Raw genomic sequence first — 17562 nt, 5'->3', positions numbered from 1 at the left:
GAGTAGGCCCAGAAGACCAAGATCACACCCTATTGACTAGTGACCATGGGTGGATAAGTTCCTTGATGCTCATCTGCTTTGCCTGTAAAAAGGGGACATCAGCTAGGCCCCAAGGGCTGATGGGAAGGAAGGCCTGAAGGGATAAAAAGATGTTTATCTGCCCGGATTCCCTTCCCCATCTGCCTGGGGAAGAGGAAGGCATAGCAGGCAGACATTTACCTGTACTGGGGCAAAGGATGCAGATCTGTGGGACTGGGGCAGCCCTCCAGAATGTCAGGCCTCTGAAGAAGATCCTGGGAGGAGGGGCCGCTGAGCCAGCAGAACTGCTGAGCTGATGGCAGCTTCACTGCAGCCCTGACTGGCTTTCTTCCCGGATGCTTAGCTGCCGCCAGCCAGCCCGCAGCCCCTGCCTCTGCCTACCAGCCGTGTACCTGCATAGGGCATCCCCCAAGCACCAGTGCCAACTCCTCATGTATCCAATGGTGATGCTGAATGTGCCTTCTCATGGGCTGCTGGAAGCATGTATCAGTTGTCATTTTAGTGGGTGCCACATCTGTAAAATGCTATACCTGAGCCTAGTGCCTTCCAAACCTTCAGAAGCTGCATGCTACAGATTCCTTCGGCCCTAGACAGATGCTGGGGCTGCTCAGAATGCTCGTGGCCACGCCCAGTTTAACAGCTATCTCTGGGTTGGACCATCTGCAGCAACCCAGCCTTTAGTTCCTAGCTCCGCCCAGAATTCCAAAGCTCAGGTTACAGGTGACACACATCTGGCCACTCTTCTCCTTTGTTTTCGGGTCCTCTCATGGTTAATACTGATTCAGGCATTCTTCTGATTCTGGCTCTCCTCTGCCATCCAGCAAGCTCCGGATTCACCAAAGAGGCTTCAGTGAGGCTACCTTTGGGGATCTTACAGTTAAGGAAGATAAGCAAGGTGTGAAGTATAGAATCCCTGAGGAACAGTCCCCTCAGCTGGCCAGAAAGGATGAGATCAGGAGAGAACGGGGTCTGGATTATAGTCGGGCCAAACTGGGATCCACCATCTTCCAGTCATGAACCTTCAATGGCAATTCTACAGTTCTGAACCTGTTTTCTGGCAAGATGTCCCCAGACAGGGACAGATCCTCCTGAGAGAAGCCATTGTGAGAACGATAAAATGAGGTAGTGAAAACCCTTGTGATGTTTTGGCAGTTGAAAGGAGAGGACTGGAGAAACTGCTCAGTGGGTGAAGACCACTAACAGAACTCCGTTCCTGAGATGGTTCCAAGATAGCCAGGCAGTGTTTGCCCACGCCTTTGATCCCAGCACTCAGGAGGCAGAGGCAGGCGGATCTCTGGAATTCAAGGCCAGCCTGGTCAACAGAGTGAGTTCCAGGGCAGCCGGGGCTACCCTGTCTAGAAAAAACAAAAACAAACAGTCCCAAGGTAAATGAAAACATGTATGCAAGCAAATGCTTGTACATAAACCTTTATAGCAGCACTATCTCATAATGGCTGGAGAGAAGGAAATAACTCAGATGGCCGCGATCAGTGGACAAATAAAATGAGGGCCATGCATACAACAGGATACTGTTTAGCCACAGAAAGGAATGACATAGTGACCCACACTAAAGAATGATATTGACTGTCCCTTGGAAATACAACACTAAGTAGAGAAACGAGATACAAAAGGCTATAAATTTGTGATTCAATTGATATGAAATGTCCAGTAGAGGCCAATACATAGAGGCTGGAAGGTTAATGGTTTCCATGATCCGGGATGGGCAACGAGGGTGAGGAATAACGGCCTGGTCTCTTGGGGAAACATCTGGGAGCTACACAGAGGTAGTGGGTGCACGGTGTTGATGCTCTAAGTGTTGCTTTGCCAGTGAATTGATTTGTTTTAAAATATTGCATCTCATTATGAAGCCAAATAATGCTGGCCTTGAACTCATGATTCTCCTGATCCAGCTTCCCATGTGCTAGGATTACAAATGTGACATAATGACTACAAATTTTACTCTGTTTTTATTTGTATTTCTGAGCTGGCCTAGAATGTGTCAGGCAGGTTCCGTTCTACTGATTTGCATTCCTGGCCTAACCTGTTCAATTTAAAGGCCAGTTTGGGGACTGAAGAGTGCATCAGTTATGTGCAATTCCTGGTTTTGTAGAGGACCTGAATTCAGTTCCCAGCACCCAAATCAGGAAGCTCAGAAGCATCTGTAACCCCCAGCTCTGGGGAATCACATACCTGTTCCTGGCTCTGAAGGTACCTGCATGTATGCATGCTAACATGGGCACACACATCCCTATAAATAAAAACAAACCTTTAATAAAAGGGAAATCTTATGCTGTGTGAGTTTCATCTGAAGCAGTGCAGAGTCCCACAAAGAACAAATTCATGAAATCGAAGGAAAGGTGCTGAAAGCCAAGAGCTGATAGAAGAGGTGGAGGGAAGAATATTCTAAGCACTGGCTTAGACCTAAGTATGGCTGTGATGAGGTGAGAGACCTTTGCTGAGCCAGTGGCCTGGGGCCGGGGGAGTGGTAGTCAGGCAGAGGCAGGGGCTAGACCCAGAAAGTATCTGAGACCCGCTAAGGCTCTTGTGGGTTAATAAGGCCAGATTTCAGTTTGTAAAAGACCATACAAGCACATCTGTGATTCCAGCACTTGAGAGGTAGAGGCAGAGGTCATCTTAAGTTTTGGAGCAAAATCCAACCAGCCTAGATGAGGTTATGTGAAGAAAAGACAAAGGAGGGAAGTGTGGCAAGTCGGCAAGGGGGATTAGAGCAGGATTTAAAAAGGATGTGGGGAAGCCAGGCATGGTGGCACACACCTTTAATCCCAGCACTTGGGAGGCAGAGGCAGGCAGATCTCTGCATTCGAGGCCAGCCTGGTCTACAAAACAAGTCTAGAACAGCCAGGGTTACACAAAGAAACCTTGTCCTGAAAAACCAAAAACTAACCAAGCAAACAAACAAAAACACCATGTGAAGAGGTGGGTGGTGAAATCGGGAAGTTGGTGGCTGAGAAGGGCAAGGATGAGGAACATACTTGATTATAGCCAGCTATAACCTGTAGTCGGACACTCCTCACAGAGAGGCAACTGGTCAGCGAGGAGTTACCTTAGGCATGGGAGGTGGTGTCTTCTTTGTGGCATTTGTGTACCGCCATGTGTAACAGAAGGCTGGATGTGCTTTCAAGAGCCTGGGAGCTGGAGATGAGGATGGGACACCAGGGGAATGATGGCAGTGGAAGCCACAGAGCCTCTAGGGCAAGGTCAAGAAAAAAAAGAGTGTCCAGAGGGGGATGGGGAGCGGAAGAGAGGCTACTGAGGTAGTCCGGTACCAGGGCGTAAGGAGGAGATTTTCTGTGAACCACAGTACACAAGGGTCAAGAGGTAGAAACAAAGTATCAACCAAGTTTGACAGATTAAGCTGTGCGGTGGCCTTGAGGAATTTCCCAGATTGCTGAGGGGGAGGTGGGAAGTGAGGCCTTTTGAAGGAGAGGGAGTTTTAGTTTTAAGGAGAATATTGAAATTGTTAATTGGGGTGTGTGTGTGTGTGTGTGTGTGTGTGTGTGTGTGTGTGTGTGTGTGTGTGTGTGTGTGTGTGTAAACACCACAGGGGAAGCTGGAGCTAGCACTGAGACTCGGATGGTGGAAGTACTTGCCTAGCGTGTGCAAAGCCGTGTTAGATCCCCAACACTGTATAAAAACTGGGTGTGATGACAGCCTGTAATCTCAGTACTCAGGAAACGGAGAGGGGACCTGAAGTTCATCCTTAGCTACATTGTAACTTTGAAGTCACTGTCAGTTACCAAAGAAATCCTGATTGGACAAAAGGAAAAAAGCAAAGAAAAACACACCATGGTGGGAGGTGGCACCCCTGCCTTTAACTTCAGCACTTGGGAGGTAGAGGCAGGCAGGTCTCTGAGTTCAAGGCCGGCCTGGTCTACTGAGCAAGCAAACCAAAAATCCATATTAAAAACACATTAAGGAGGTAAAACAGGGACTGGGCAAAGGTATAGTAAGAGGAGTGTCTATGACCAGGAACCTGGGTACGTGGACAGGGTAATTGGCCTTGGAGCTGGACTTACCCTCTCTGTGGCTACAGGGAAAGGGGGTTGTAGCCCCATCTATAGGTGCAGTGGGAAGAGATCACAGGAAAGCAAGGCCAGCTTTGTGCAGTTGGGAGAGAGGTAATAAAAATGGAGGCATGATAGCAGAATCGTCACCAAGAGACCAAAGAGGCTTCATCCAGCAAATCATGGGAGCAGATGCAGAGTCCCACAGCCAAACATTAGGCAGAGCTCGGAGTCCTACAGAGGAGGGGGCGGAAGCATTAGAACCAGAGTGGTCAGGGACACCACAAGAACACAGCCCACTAATGGGGACTCAATGGGGGGGGCTCATAGATCAGGGAGCTTGTAGAGGTCTGACCTAGGGCCTCTGCATATAAGGTATGGCTGAAAAGCTTGGTTGTTTTTCTGGAATCCTGGAAGAAGGCAGGGGCTGTCCCCTGATTCTGCGGCCTGGAACCCTGTTTCTCCTACTGGTTGTCTCTTCCAGGTTTGATGTTCCAGACAGTGTGCCTGGTCTTATTGTAGCTTAGTGGTGCTATGTTTGGATGATGTCCCTGGGAGGCCTGCTCTTTCCTGAGGGGAGGAACATGGCAGGGGATGGGGTATTGGTGGGGTAAATCTGGAGGAGAGGGGAGATGGGAGGGGTGGAAGGGGAAATTGCTGATGGTATGTAATATAGGAGGTAACATTTATATTCCACAGATATAACGAAATATAACTTGCTGTTCTTTTTTTTTTTTTTCTTTTTTTCTTTTTTTCAGAGCTGGGGACCGAACCCAGGGCCTTGTGCTTGCTAGGCAAGTGCTCTACCGCTGAGCTAAATCCCCAACCCATAACTTGCTGTTCTTGAAGCTTAGATATGCTCATGAGTTAAAGAGTGACAAGAATGGAGTGGAAGTAGCCATCTGCCTTCTGATTGTATTTAAGGGGAGCTCCACTAGGGGAAATACATGCTTGGTGCTGTTAACCTAGCCAAGAACCTAGCTGCAGGGGCCAACTAACTAATGCTTTTCTACTAAATGGATAAAGTGTCAAGCTACTTTCTAAATTTGTATCTCCATACCCATAGATCAGCTAGACTCTCAGACTCATCAGTGGACGATGACTGACAGAAACTCAGGACTGGTCCAAGTGAAGAGAATGAGTATCAGCCGGGTGCTCAGCCGCAAGGGGGACATCTATACCACAGCCCACTCACCTCAAGGCTCCTGGACCTCCGCAGAAGAGGCTGCAGAAGGGGGCTACAAGGAGATTAGGAAGTGGGAGTGAACCTGGAAGGAGTTAGGGCGTTGGAGTGTGAACATACATGATCAAAACATGTTATATAAAATTCGCAGCTGGGGGCTGGGAGATGGTTACTCTTCACCAGTGCTCATAAAACAAAATGAATTATATAAAAAAATTATCAATTGATAAAAATGGCTAAAAATCATTAGATTGTACAAGATCAAATACATTATAGTGTTGACTTCTAAGACACACAGCAAACACAATCCACAGACATAATGAAATATAATTTACTGTTCTTGAATCATCTGCTCTACACCTGCTCTGTTCGATCTGTTATTCAGTTGACACATAAGTGGTTGCATGCTTGTAATGTATCTAGTCTAAACTGAAACTTCTCTCAAGAACATGATGCACACTATGTTTCAAAGTTTAAAACAGAAAAAGCACAAAATACTTATGTTGGACGTGTTGAAAGGATATTTTTATATATTGGGTAAATAAAAATATTAAAATTTAAAAAAATGGAGGCATGAGAGTCTGCAGGGTTTTTTTTGTTTTGTTTTGTTTTGTTTTTTTCCGGAGCTGGGAACCGAACCAAGGACCTTTAGGCAAGCGCTCTACCACTGAGCTAAATCCCCAACCCCGAGTCTGCAGTTTTAAATAGGTTTCCGGGCTAACTTGTGTGCCCTCAGGATCAGGCTGGGACTGTACAGTTCTGAAACGGCCTAGACTAGGGATACTAGATAAAGCAAATAGAAGTACAGAATGCCCAGTTGCATTTGAACTTCTTGTAAGAAAGTAATTCTTTAAGTACGTTTGAGATATGCTTATTCCAAAAAAAAAAAAAAGGAAGAAGAAATTAAGAAAGAAAGAAAAGAGAAAAATGAAAATTATTTTTTATCTGAAAGTTTTGTATTTATCTAGGAATTCTAGCTTGGTTGGTAGGGTAGAGGATTGTGTATGTCGGTTGGGGGTAAAGGGACAACGACAGTGTAATTCCTTCTTGGAGCCAAGCCTGGAAAATAGACAGCAGCACCGTGTTTGCAGTTCCCATGAGTTCAAGGCTGAGGTCGCGGCTGACAGCCACTCCGCGCACGATCACTTCTGGAGTTCTTCATCTCAGAACTCTCGTATCCTTGTCAACTCCCCCACTCCCTGGACTCATGGTCTCGCCCGGAGTTACTATCGATAACTCTACGCTCGGCCCGGCTTCTATCGACTCGCTCCTGCTCGCCTCGCCGTCCTGGACTAAGGCAGAGTGCAGAGCGTGTGTTAAGGTACGGGGGCCGCGGGGCGAGGGCTGCGTACCGACCGCTGGGTGGCTAGGAGAGTGCGGTCCGGGTAATCACGCCGGTAGGACAGAGCCGGGGCGGTGTGCAGAGCAATGGGGAGCGCGGGGGTCCTGCCAGACAGCGCCCCCACCCATCCGATCCCAGTGCCGGTCTGCTACGCATGCTCAGCAGCAGCAGCAGTGCCCGGCTTTCCCTAGCCGCCCTGCGCATGCGTTGCCTACCCTTGCGGCAGACGGCGCCCCGGTGATTGCCCTCTGCGTGTGACTGCCTCCTGCTGGCGAGGCGGCGTCTGAAAGCGTGCGGGTGAAGCTGAAGGAACACTCTCCAGGGAGCAAAGGAACTGAGCTTCAACTCTTGTGACCCTGAACACTCTCATTTTTCTTATCTTTAAAGTGATGATACCGGTACACCGTAGTGTGCAGACTGTTATACGTACATCTGTCCAGATGTTTTGACCTTTGGACCTTATTTAGCTCTTGGCCCAGTGCAGGTCTCATTTTTTCCCCAGCCATCAAACAATGAATACCACCCCAGGCACGGTGGGCAGTGACCCTGTCATCTTAGCAACTGCAGGCTATGACCACACGGTGCGCTTTTGGCAGGCTCACAGTGGAATCTGCACTCGAACAGTGCAGCATCAGGACTCTGTATCCTCCACTTGGGAGCAGGGTGGTGCTGGCCAGGATTAAGTATGATTAAGTGTGTGCTTGGGGAAACCCAGGCCTGCTGCAGGAGGTCTTGATGGCCTCGTGGCCCCAAGGCTTCCCTCTCCAGGGTTCCCTTCCTGTTATCCTTAACAAGCTCAGCAGGTGAATGCATTGGAGATCACTCCAGACCGGAGCATGATTGCTGCTGCAGGTACCTGAGATTCTTGACCTCTGACCCTTTATGGTGGCAGTACTACCTGATGCCCGTGCTTCAATTCACCCCATGTCCCTAGGTTACCAACATATCCGCATGTATGATCTCAACTCCAATAACCCCAACCCCATCATCAGTTATGACGGAGTCAGTAAGAACATTGCATCAGTGGGTTTTCATGAGGATGGCCGCTGGATGTATACAGGTGGAGAGGACTGCACGGCTCGCATCTGGGACCTCAGGTGGTGCTGTGTGCTGGGCTGGAGAGGATGTCTGCTGGGGAGGGGACAGGTCAGGGAATTTAGTCTACAAACAGACCAAGCAAGTGTGTTTGATGGAGGGAAGGTGGGAAGCAGAATGGAATTACGTCAAAGAGCCAACCTTGCCTCGAGGCTGGTGGGGGGTGAAACTTTCGATCACTTCTCACTGACCTCACACTACCACTTGTGGGGCGAGAGCTAAACTTCACAAGCGTTTCTCCTAAGGTAGAAGCAGCTCCTATGAGAAGAGAATGGGGGCTTCTGGTGGGAGTACAGAGAGCATACATTAGAAGCCATGTGTAACCTTCATTCCCCACAGGTCCCGGAACCTGCAGTGTCAGCGTATCTTCCAGGTGAATGCACCCATTAATTGCGTGTGTCTACATCCCAACCAGGTGAGGAGCACTCATGGGGCCGAGTGTGGGGGGCGGAGGGGGGGAGGCTTTAGAGGGTAGGGGTACTGCGATAGCTCACCTCCACTAACTACATCCCAGGCAGAACTCATCGTGGGTGACCAGAGCGGTGCTATCCACATCTGGGACCTGAAGACAGACCACAACGAGCAGCTGATCCCTGAGCCTGAGTTTTCCATCACATCTGCCCACATTGACCCCGATGCCAGCTACATGGCGGCAGTCAATAGTGCTGTGAGTGCTGAGAGGAGCTACAGGGGCATCTCGGCACTTAGCTTCTGCAGATGAGTTGATTCCTTGGTTCTCTCTCAGGCCTGGCTGAGCTGCCACCCAGCTCCCCAAGTTGGGCACCTGGGTACCACTCCTGTCGTTCACCTTGCTGTCTGCCACAGCCCCACCCATCAGACTGGGCACCTCAGCCTGTATTTCTCAGGGCCAGTTATTTCTCCTTTCCTGTGCCAGTCCGTGGCTTCCTCGACACTGATAAGCTTCTCTGTGGCCTACCTGGGGTGCCTGATCTGTTCCCCCTCAGCTGTAGAAGTATCCTTTAGTCCTCTGGAAGGCTGTACCGCTCCTCCTCATGCACTGCAGATGCTTCAGTTTGGTCCCTGCTCTCATCTGCAGTCTCATCCTCTCCTTTTAAATCCCAGAACATCACTTGCTCCACGCACCTGCGCTCCCTCCTCCCGGCCTTGTGGTGTCACACTGTCTAGCTGGGTGATCTCCCGACTGCCTCCCCCCACGTATACATCTCTGCTGGTCAGCAGCAGCCTCTGGGGAGCTGTGTTTGACTTGGCTACTGTGACCTCCTGCTTATGGCTGGCTGGGCAGGGTTCCTTGTTGGAGTTAAATTTCCTATAGACATGACTGACCCAGGATGCCATTGGACTTCCGGCCTTGGCCCAGGTGCCCCAGATCCATATCTGAGGGTCTGGGTTTTGAATGACTGCCCTCCTGTCCCATAGGGAAACTGCTTTGTCTGGAACCTGACGGGGGGCATTGGTGACGAGGTGACTCAGCTCATCCCCAAGACCAAGATCCCAGCCCACACGCGCTACGCCCTGCAGTGCCGCTTCAGCCCCGACTCCACGTGCGTGTAGCGCCCTGGGGGAAGGGAACCTGTAAGCTGGGGCATGACCTGGCGCGCGCTAAGTCGATATGGGGTGGTAGTGGCCACTGAGACACCCCATGTCCAACTCCAGGTTACTTGCGACCTGTTCGGCTGACCAGACGTGTAAAATCTGGAGGACATCCAACTTCTCCCTGATGACAGAACTCAGCATCAAGAGTAGTAACCCCGGAGAGTCATCCCGTGGCTGGATGTGGGGCTGCGCCTTCTCAGGGGATTCCCAGTACATCGTCACAGGTGAGCCCCACCCTCCTCTCCCCCACACACTGCCAAGTCCGCCAGAGAGGCCACTCATAGCTGCTACCTCACTTCTGCCTGATCTCTCCTTGCAGCTTCTTCGGACAACCTGGCCCGGCTGTGGTGTGTAGAGACTGGAGAGATCAAGAGAGAGTATGGTGGCCATCAGAAAGCTGTCGTCTGCTTGGCCTTCAACGACAGCGTGCTGGGCTAGCCCCTGCCCCTTGAGGCTGCACTGGGCAACCAGGACTGCCTGGTCTAGTGGCTCTAAGAGGATGTACCTGAACAATACCCTGCTCCAAGTGAGACTCAGGTCAGCCTCTGCATATCAGGCCAGTGGGACCTGACCCGACTACCCTCGGCCCCTCTTGGCCAACCTAGACTTTTTGGCTACTCTACCCTGGGACTTTCTCCGTGCCCAGATCTGTTGTCAGAAAGCTCACAAAGCCAGGCTGCATGTGCCTGGATTGGGAGTCTTCTCCCTTTAGAGAGACCAGACCTAGAGTGCTTGGAACTGTTGAGGACATCGGAGGTTGATGCCTGTATCCCAGGTATGTTACCCCCGCTTGCTTCAGAAATTACCACCATGGCCAGGCAATCTGGGTTTATTCATCCCTACCGTTAGCTGCCTTCCAAAGGTACTGGTGACCTGGCAGCTGGCTGACCTGTGGGACCAAAGGTCGGGAGGACTTGGTAGGGGGTCTTAGTCTGGGAGGTAATAAAAGCAGACAGACACGCAGATGTTGCTCGGGAAGCAGATGTCAATGCAGAGGTAGATCAGCCGCTGTCTCTGGGGCCCTGAGGAGAAGGGAACTTCATGAATCCCAAGGGCCCCCTAACCAGTATTGTTCTGCAGGAGCCATAGGCCTCTTCACCCAGCCTACCCCAACTTACCCTCTGCCCACCGGGCCCAGTAGATGGGAGTGTCTGCACAAAGGTGTTGCACTGACACTCCCACTTGGGTAGGGTCCACAGTATGGCCTCCCAAAACTGCCAGCAGTTCCTGGGCATAGTGGGTATCCTGGCCAGGTACATGTGACTCTTGGGCCTGCAGAAAGACTCTGGTGGGTCACGGTATAGTACTTCCTTGCTCCTGGCTGGGTAGGGCATTCATGCCCACCCCAGCCTGATGGCCCTTCCACCTGCCCTTGTCAACAGCCTTCGTCAGGGGAAGATAGAGCTTTCTGTTCCCCTGAAACCAGAGCCTTGGCTGGCCCAGCTGGGCTGTACAGAGGACCTTTTGTTTATGCCCTGGCCTTGGGGGTTTGTGGGTGGCAAGCCAAGTAGTACTGCTCACCCTGGAAGTGTTCAGCAGCAGCTGCAGGGTCTCCCAATCTTGGGCTTCCATCAGACGGAGGAAGCAGGCCTGGTGCTCTGCAGGGCGGTAACAGATGTAGCCCTGGAGGAGCAGATAGGTAAGTGGAGGCCACCCTCACAGCTTCATTCTCTCCCCCTCCCAAGCCCACTCACACTTTGCCCGTCGAAGAGCACAGCCCAGCTGTGGTTGCTCTGAAACGGAGTCACCATGATGGTCGCCATGTTCTGGGCCACATCCACTAGAGTGGTTTGGTTGGGCCAGGGTACCCTGGAGCTCAGGAAGGTCTTTCGGAGCATCTGCAGCAATGGCTAAGGGGTATTTGGGATTCAGCCTTAACCTATGTTCCATATCCTCTGACTCCATGCGAGAGCTGACAGGTACTGGCCTTCCTGCCCTCTTTCCACTCTGCATACCCTGGAAGAGGTGCTTACCTTGGAAGGGCTGTACGTGAAACCAAGAAGCCCTCCAGCCACGGCCCCTGCAGTGAGCAGTGTCAGCATCAGCAGCAAGCCTGCTGCTCTCCAGCCCCTGTAGCAGGGTTTGGTCTTCACCTGAGGGCACAGTACTAGCTGTGGGGCTTCGGGCTTAGAGACTCGGGAGCCGACTTGCTCAGGGAAAGGGCTGAGGATGGTAGGTGGTGACTCCTGTCTCCTCCTATGGCATCCCTGAGTTCTTGTCTTGGGGGTGGTAGAGACTTACCTCAACAGGCTTGGACCTGAGGCTCTCAGTGTGGATGTGCCCCTGCTTCATGCTGCAGCCCCTGCTGACAATGCACTGATTGTCTGCAGCCCCTTGGAGGAGTCAGCCAGGGAAACCTCAGGATGCCTTTGATGAATCGAACTGTATCCTCCCCTCCCAACCCCACCGCTTCCTTCCCAGCCAGTATCTGATAGCCTGCCTCAGAGCCAGGACAACCCTCTCCCCCACTTGTGATTGCTGGTTACCAGGTTTGTCCCTGGACTCTTGGCCTGTGCAGAACATGGGATTTTGGAGTGTGTGTGAGCTGGCCTTGATGTTAGAATTGGCTAGGTCTTGGCCAGGGTGACTTTTGTCTGGTTGGGCAGATTTTTTTCTTGGTGTGTTACCTCTGGACTCCTGAGCTAGACACAGGAACCATCAATAAATGTGTATGAACCATCAGTATGAGGCTAATTGCTTTGTCTTTTTCTTTTTTCCGGAGCTGAGGACCGAACCCAGGGCCTCGCGCTTGCTAGGCAAGCACTCTACCACTGAGCTAAATCCCCAACCTCGGCTAATTGCTTTCTTAACTTCCCTCACAAACTCCTCAGCTTCTTTCAAGACCCCATTAGCATTAGATGGGGCTGTTGGATTTTTCCATGTGCATGACTGTGCTTCAGCTTGTTCCACATTAAGTGTGGTTAGGCCAGCCTCTGTTCCCTGGCATGTTTTCTAATCTAGCACTCTTGTCATGGCCCCTTATCGTCTAGCTATGTGACATGGTAGCTCAATGTACGTATGTCCACAGTACTTTACCCAATGGCTTTACGCCATGTACTTCCTGTTTCTTTAGAACCTGTTCCTTACAGGCAGGGTGGGGCTACAGTGGCCATGTCCACTGTGAATGATTTTGGGAGTTGGGAATCCCAGCCGCCTGCCTTGCTCCCACCCATATAGACAGCTGCTACTCGAAGAAATTAGAGGAAGGCAGATCTAATCATTGTGGGTTTGAGTTTAATGTGCATTTGAGGTCACACAGCAAGACAAGCTGGAAATGTAACACACACAGGTTCTCCAGCATCTGCCCAGAGAGGGCATCCCTGGCTGCACATCTGCCAAGCCTGGTCATTATTCAGACTTGGGATCAGCACCACCAATGTTACAGGCACTACTGCCATCATGTTGATCTATGGCACCATTCCACTCCCACCCGGCCTGTGAGCAGCTTCAGACTTTTATTGCTCTGAGAACTTGGTGAACAGGTGAAGTACTGTGACCATGAGAGTAGCCACTTGGTACAGGGCAAGGTGCCAGAAAGGAGTCAGCCAAAAGGAGCAACTTCCCGGGTGTGCCCCAGTCTGCTCAGCAGATTGCTAAAGGTCAGGGACTTGAAGAGCAGAGGAAAGGCCAGAGATGTTGAGAAGCCAAGTGGTTGGTAGGCCTTATGGCTGGCTACCAACAAGGAAGTCCACGGTCGAGATAGGTGGTGGTATCAAGGAGCACCGATGCTTAACCCATGCACAACCGAAAGTGACCTGGACAAGGGGAATTGGATGCTTTCTTAGAGACTTAACTATCTTCTGGGCTCCTCATTCCTTCCTACCCAGAGGGCACTCTGGGAAACAAGGCAATCCTTGACTTGCATACTGGCTGTGCTGCTGACTGGGGCATGAGATTTCTTCAGTGGGGTTTACCCTTGAGACAGAGCAGCGCTATTAATTCAGACACTTAAGATCCAATTCCACACTTGACAATGCCATTCACTAGTTTGAAGAAGTAAGCACTGTTCTGAGCTCCCGTAAAGCAGCACGGAGCTCAGGGCAGGCCCTCCGGACCCAACTGGCTGCTCAGCAGGCCACACTATGACACCTGGGTTAAATTCACACAAGACAGCCAAAGTTTAGCTGGGCTGCTGTTACTGTGCATGAGGGTCTGCAGTGCTGGGCATCTGAAACAGAACAGACGATTGTGATGTCAAAGTGCTTTTCAAAGAAGCAGAGTGAGTGGAGGTTGTCAAGGGCAGCATCCAAACCCCAACAATAGAGCGCTCCCTCCCCGAAGGTGAGGAACTGGGGTACAGTAACAGGCACCTCTGCTGCATGATCACATTAGGGGAAACCACAGTGTTTGGTTACTTCAGAGCCCCTTTTCTTTACTCTGCCCACCTTAGGGCCTGATCCCTGACTACACTTCAGTAAAAAGCAAGACACAACCCTTGACCCACTTCAGTTGGAGCAACAGAGCCTGAGGTTACCTGAACGTTGGGCATGTGCTATGCCCACCCCATAATGCCTTCCAAGCTTAAAAGTGCATCTTAAAATATAATTCTCTGTAAACAACACCTCCCCCCAACGCTTACTTACAAGATTAACTACCGCCTTTACTTCAGTTAACCTGCAGCCACCTAACTCTGCTATTCCTAAGCCCCACCTATTAATTTAGGTAGCTGATTTTCTTTTCTTTTTTTTTTTATTCCAGAGATTAAAGACACGAGATCTTTAACCTTGAAGGGCAGGCAAGAGGTCGGCTATGCTGTCAACATAGAAGTCAGGGACCATTTTCTTCTTGAACATGCAGTCACTTTCCTGATTGCTCTTCACATCCTCAAGACTGGAGACTCCGGTGAGGGTCAGGATAGTCTTCAGGCTACAGGTGGAGCCCAGGAGGATGTCTGTGTCCAGGCGGTCTCCCACCATGACGGTGCGCTCCGGGTTGATACCATACTCCTGGGACACGCAGTCGAAGATGAAGCGGCTAGGCTTCCCGATGATGTCCGCCTGGCGCTGGGCGGCCATCTCCACGGCTCGCACCAGACAGCCGGTACCTGCAGAGCGAGGGAGGGAAGGGGACGCTGGGGTCAGGGGACATGGAAGGGCTGGGCCCGCCCTCCAACCTCCAGCCCCTGGGCGCACGGACCCGCAATGAAACGGCCGTTCTCTAGCGGGAGCCGGTTGTCCATGTTGGTGCCCACGAGCAGACAGTCGGGCTGCTGCAGGTACCGCACGGCCTTGGTAAGCTTCATGTAGCTGAAGTGTGGGTCGAAGCCCACTACTACCGCGCGCACGTCGGGTTCGAGCGGCACGGCTAGCCAGTCGCTTGGGCCATCGCCGTGAAGCACGTCCGGGCCCACGCCCACGCTAGTGACACCCACGGCCTCCAGCTCCGCGGCTAAGGCCGGGCTGCCCAGCACGTAGGCCTTGGGGTCCGGCACGCCGGCCAGGCGTTGGCGCAGATAGAGCGCGCTGCAGTAGGCCGTGCCGAAGACCTCGAGGCCCGCTTCGGGCCCCATCGGGCCACCGAAACCCAAGCGCCTGAGCTTCTCCGCGTAGGCCGTACGAGTCTTGCTGCTGTTGTTGGTGATGAAGCCCAGTCGCTTGCCGCGGGCCCGCAGCGCCCGCAGAGTCTCCGGCGCGCCCGGCACGGCCGTCTCGCCGCGCCACAGCACGCCATCGCAGTCGAACAGCAGCGTGCCCACTCCGGCCAGCAGCAACTTGCCCCGCTCGGCGCTCAGCCGCACGCAGCGGACTTCGTCGCCGCCGGCCTCCGCCTCCGCCATGGCCGACCGCTGACCGCTGCCGCCACCCGCCGCCGCCGCCACCACCGGCCGCTCCTCGCAGCCGCCCGCCGCGGCGCCCGCCCCGCCTCCGGGACGCTCATTGGTCCCGCTCCTCGCGCGCACCGCCCATTGGCCCCTGCTTGCGCCAATCCACCTCCGTTTCCCGCGAGCAGCGAGGCACACAGCGGCAACCGACGCGGGCAGGCGCGCGGAGGCGGTCAGCCATTGGCTGCCTGGTCCAGCTACACCAGCAATTGGCTGGCAGAGCGCCAACCGGCAAGGGTAAAGCATACGCCGCGGAAAAGCTGCGGGGCGCGAATGGCACGGGACGTAAGGCGGCTGATCGTGGATGGCCGCGGGACAGCTCGCTCATTGGAAACTGGTAGTCAGCCTAGGTGACGGAGACTCCAGGTCAGTGACCCCGGCCTGGCCGGCTGATGATTGGCTACTTCTTCAGGCCTTAGTTGGGCGGGGTTATCCTTAGGAAGAAGGCGGAAGGGGCTGCCTACACCGCAGTCACGTAAGCGTCTTGGACGTGCAGTCGGCGTTTGAACCGATTACCTTACAGTCTGCAGCCAGCCTAGAACTTCTTTTCCCAAAGCTACTCTCATTCTCACCTACGGTTCTTCAGACCGAGGTTCCCAGGACCTCGAAATAACATGAACCAGTGATGGCTAAAGCATCGGTCATGAAGCAGTGGGATTGGAATCCAGGGGGACATTGCCTACAGTATGATATTCAGCAATCGGTCACTATTATTAATACTTTAAAAATGATTTATTTATTATATATAAGTACACTGTAGCTGTCTTCAGACACACCAGAAGAGGGCATCAGATCTCATTACAGGTGGTTGTGAGCCACCATGTGGTTGCTGGGAATTGAACTCAGGACCTCTTAACCACTGAGCCATCTCTGTAGCCCGTATTGATACTTTTATTGAGGCATATTATACAATGATGTGTACAGATCAATGCGATTCATAGGAAATATGCTCATGTATAGAGTAATTCCAACATTTCACAGAAGTCTCCTACATTATTACTCTCCGGTCAATAACCGCCTCCCAACCACATTTCTGACTTGAACTATGCATAAGATGTTCTAGAGCATCTTTTTCAAAGTCTCTCTTTTGGACTAGAGGGGTTACAATTAAAGATAATACTTTGTTGATCCCATAGATGAGAGGAGAAAGACCACAGGTCCAAATCATCATGGCTAAAGTAATTAAAGCAAGCATTTAATTAAAGCAGGCTATTCTATTCGTGTACAATGACTGTCTCCCTTGACAGTGGGGGGCGGGGTTTGAGAGGTCAGCATTGAATGTGAGGAAAACAAGGTTTTTATAAAGGTCATGGGTAGGCGGTTTGCAAATTGGGCGGAACAGGCAGAGTTACAGGAACAGAACATAAGCCTACTTGCGGGTCCAAAAGACCCCCTGAAACAAAGACATGGCTGCAAGGTGAGCATAACAAGGTAGTCATAACAATAGTGATGACAAGATGTCCCTCTTGGAATCATTTGTATGGTTCAGTACAGAATCGTTTGTAGTTAAGGTTACAGGTCGGGCATAAACTATTCCTCAAGAAATAAGTTTAATCACCAATAGGAGAATCACCTAATTTGTCTTTTCTGTTAGATGGTTTTTAAGCCTAAGACGGAGGCAGGATGGTTCTTCCCTGCTCTTGCAGACCACCCTGAATTCAGTTTCCAAGCACCCAAGTTGGGTAGTTCACAACTGCCGTAACCCCAGCTGCAGAGATCACGAATGGTGATCTTCTGGCCTCTGTGGACACTTGGATACCCACACATACCCACCCATGATTAAAAATATTTTTGGACTAGAGAGATGGCTCAGAGGTTAAAAGCACTGACTGCTCTTCCAGAGATCCTGAGTTCAAATCCCAGCAACCACATGGTGGCTCACAGCCATCTGTAATGAGATCTGATGCCCTCTTCTGGTGTGTCTGAGGACAGTGACAGTGTACTCACATACATAAAATAAATAAATAAATCTTTAAAAGAATATACATATTTTTGAGGATTTTTTTATTTTATGCATGTGAGTGTTTGCCTGTATATGTGGTGACCTCAGAGGCCAGGGGTCAGATGGTTGAAACTGGAGTTATAGGCTACTGTTGTGAGCTCCCGTGCAGGTGCTAAGAACCGAATGGCTGGGCATGGTGACCCACATACCTTTAATCCCAGGTCTCAGAGGCAGAGGCAGGTGAGTCTCTGTGAGTTTGAGGCTGTCCTGGTCTACAAAGCAAGTTTCAGAACAACCAGGGCTGTTACACAGAGAAACCCTGTCTTAACAAACAATGATAGTTTGAATAATACATCCTCAGTTTCTTTTTTTTTTTTTTTGGAGCTGAGGACCGAACCAAGGGCCTTGTGCTTGCTAGGCAAGCGCTCTACCACTGAGCTAAATCCCCAACCCCACATCCTCAGTTTCTTATTTTTACTGTTTTAATTTTTATTGAATTGTTACCTGGACCATGGTAAAAACATACCACCACTGCCCTGC

The 17562-nt window shown here is 51.3% G+C and overlaps 3 protein-coding genes across 4 annotated transcripts; 1 reads left to right on the top strand and 2 right to left on the bottom strand.

Moving 5' to 3' along the window:
• The first annotated feature begins 6217 nt into the window (after nt 1-6217).
• Mlst8 (MTOR associated protein, LST8 homolog) lies at nt 6218-11942 on the top strand. Of its 2 annotated transcripts, XM_032914341.1 has the most exons (9): nt 6218-6568; nt 7092-7230; nt 7390-7441; nt 7524-7686; nt 8024-8099; nt 8199-8351; nt 9083-9207; nt 9320-9483; nt 9579-11942. In XM_032914341.1, the coding sequence occupies exons 2-9, from the start codon at nt 7102-7104 to the stop codon at nt 9695-9697; spliced, it is 981 nt and encodes a 326-aa protein (XP_032770232.1). In that variant the 5' UTR covers nt 6218-6568; nt 7092-7101; the 3' UTR covers nt 9698-11942. The 2 variants fall into 2 exon arrangements, with proteins under 2 accessions (XP_032770232.1, XP_032770233.1); XM_032914342.1 differs by lacking the exon at nt 6218-6568 and having other exon boundaries at nt 6575-7230.
• Bricd5 (BRICHOS domain containing 5) lies at nt 10073-11331 on the bottom strand. Its single transcript, XM_032914343.1, has 5 exons — nt 11233-11331; nt 10954-11109; nt 10781-10882; nt 10378-10531; nt 10073-10281 (listed from the first exon to the last, which is right to left on the bottom strand). The coding sequence occupies exons 1-5, from the start codon at nt 11299-11301 to the stop codon at nt 10187-10189; spliced, it is 576 nt and encodes a 191-aa protein (XP_032770234.1). The 5' UTR covers nt 11302-11331; the 3' UTR covers nt 10073-10186.
• Nucleotides 11943-12476: 534 nt separating the features above from the next.
• Nucleotides 12477-15113, bottom strand: Pgp (phosphoglycolate phosphatase). The gene is made up of 2 exons (XM_032914339.1): nt 14396-15113; nt 12477-14303 (listed from the first exon to the last, which is right to left on the bottom strand). The coding sequence occupies exons 1-2, from the start codon at nt 15033-15035 to the stop codon at nt 13978-13980; spliced, it is 966 nt and encodes a 321-aa protein (XP_032770230.1). The 5' UTR covers nt 15036-15113; the 3' UTR covers nt 12477-13977.
• Nucleotides 15114-17562: the final 2449 nt, after the last annotated feature.

Source organism: Rattus rattus, chromosome 9 (assembly GCF_011064425.1).
Source record: "Rattus rattus isolate New Zealand chromosome 9, Rrattus_CSIRO_v1, whole genome shotgun sequence".
Classification (NCBI taxonomy): Eukaryota; Metazoa; Chordata; class Mammalia; order Rodentia; family Muridae; genus Rattus; species Rattus rattus.
The sequence above is the reverse complement of the archived record's forward strand: the minus strand, read 5'-3'. Positions and strand labels throughout refer to the sequence as shown.

Coding starts and splice junctions, on each gene's coding strand:
- Mlst8 (XM_032914341.1), top strand. CDS start 7,102: ATGAATACCACCCCAGGCACGGTGGGCAGTGACCCTGTCATCTTAGCA. Junction 7,442..7,523: donor GAGCATGATTGCTGCTGCAG/GTACCTGAGATT, acceptor CCATGTCCCTAG/GTTACCAACATATCCGCATG. Junction 7,687..8,023: donor GCTCGCATCTGGGACCTCAG/GTGGTGCTGTGT, acceptor CATTCCCCACAG/GTCCCGGAACCTGCAGTGTC.
- Bricd5 (XM_032914343.1), bottom strand. CDS start 11,301: ATGCTGACACTGCTCACTGCAGGGGCCGTGGCTGGAGGGCTTCTTGGT. Junction 11,110..11,232: donor TCACGTACAGCCCTTCCAAG/GTAAGCACCTCT, acceptor AATACCCCTTAG/CCATTGCTGCAGATGCTCCG. Junction 10,532..10,780: donor TGCTGCTGAACACTTCCAGG/GTGAGCAGTACT, acceptor GTCTTTCTGCAG/GCCCAAGAGTCACATGTACC.
- Pgp (XM_032914339.1), bottom strand. CDS start 15,035: ATGGCGGAGGCGGAGGCCGGCGGCGACGAAGTCCGCTGCGTGCGGCTG. Junction 14,304..14,395: donor GAACGGCCGTTTCATTGCGG/GTCCGTGCGCCC, acceptor CTCGCTCTGCAG/GTACCGGCTGTCTGGTGCGA.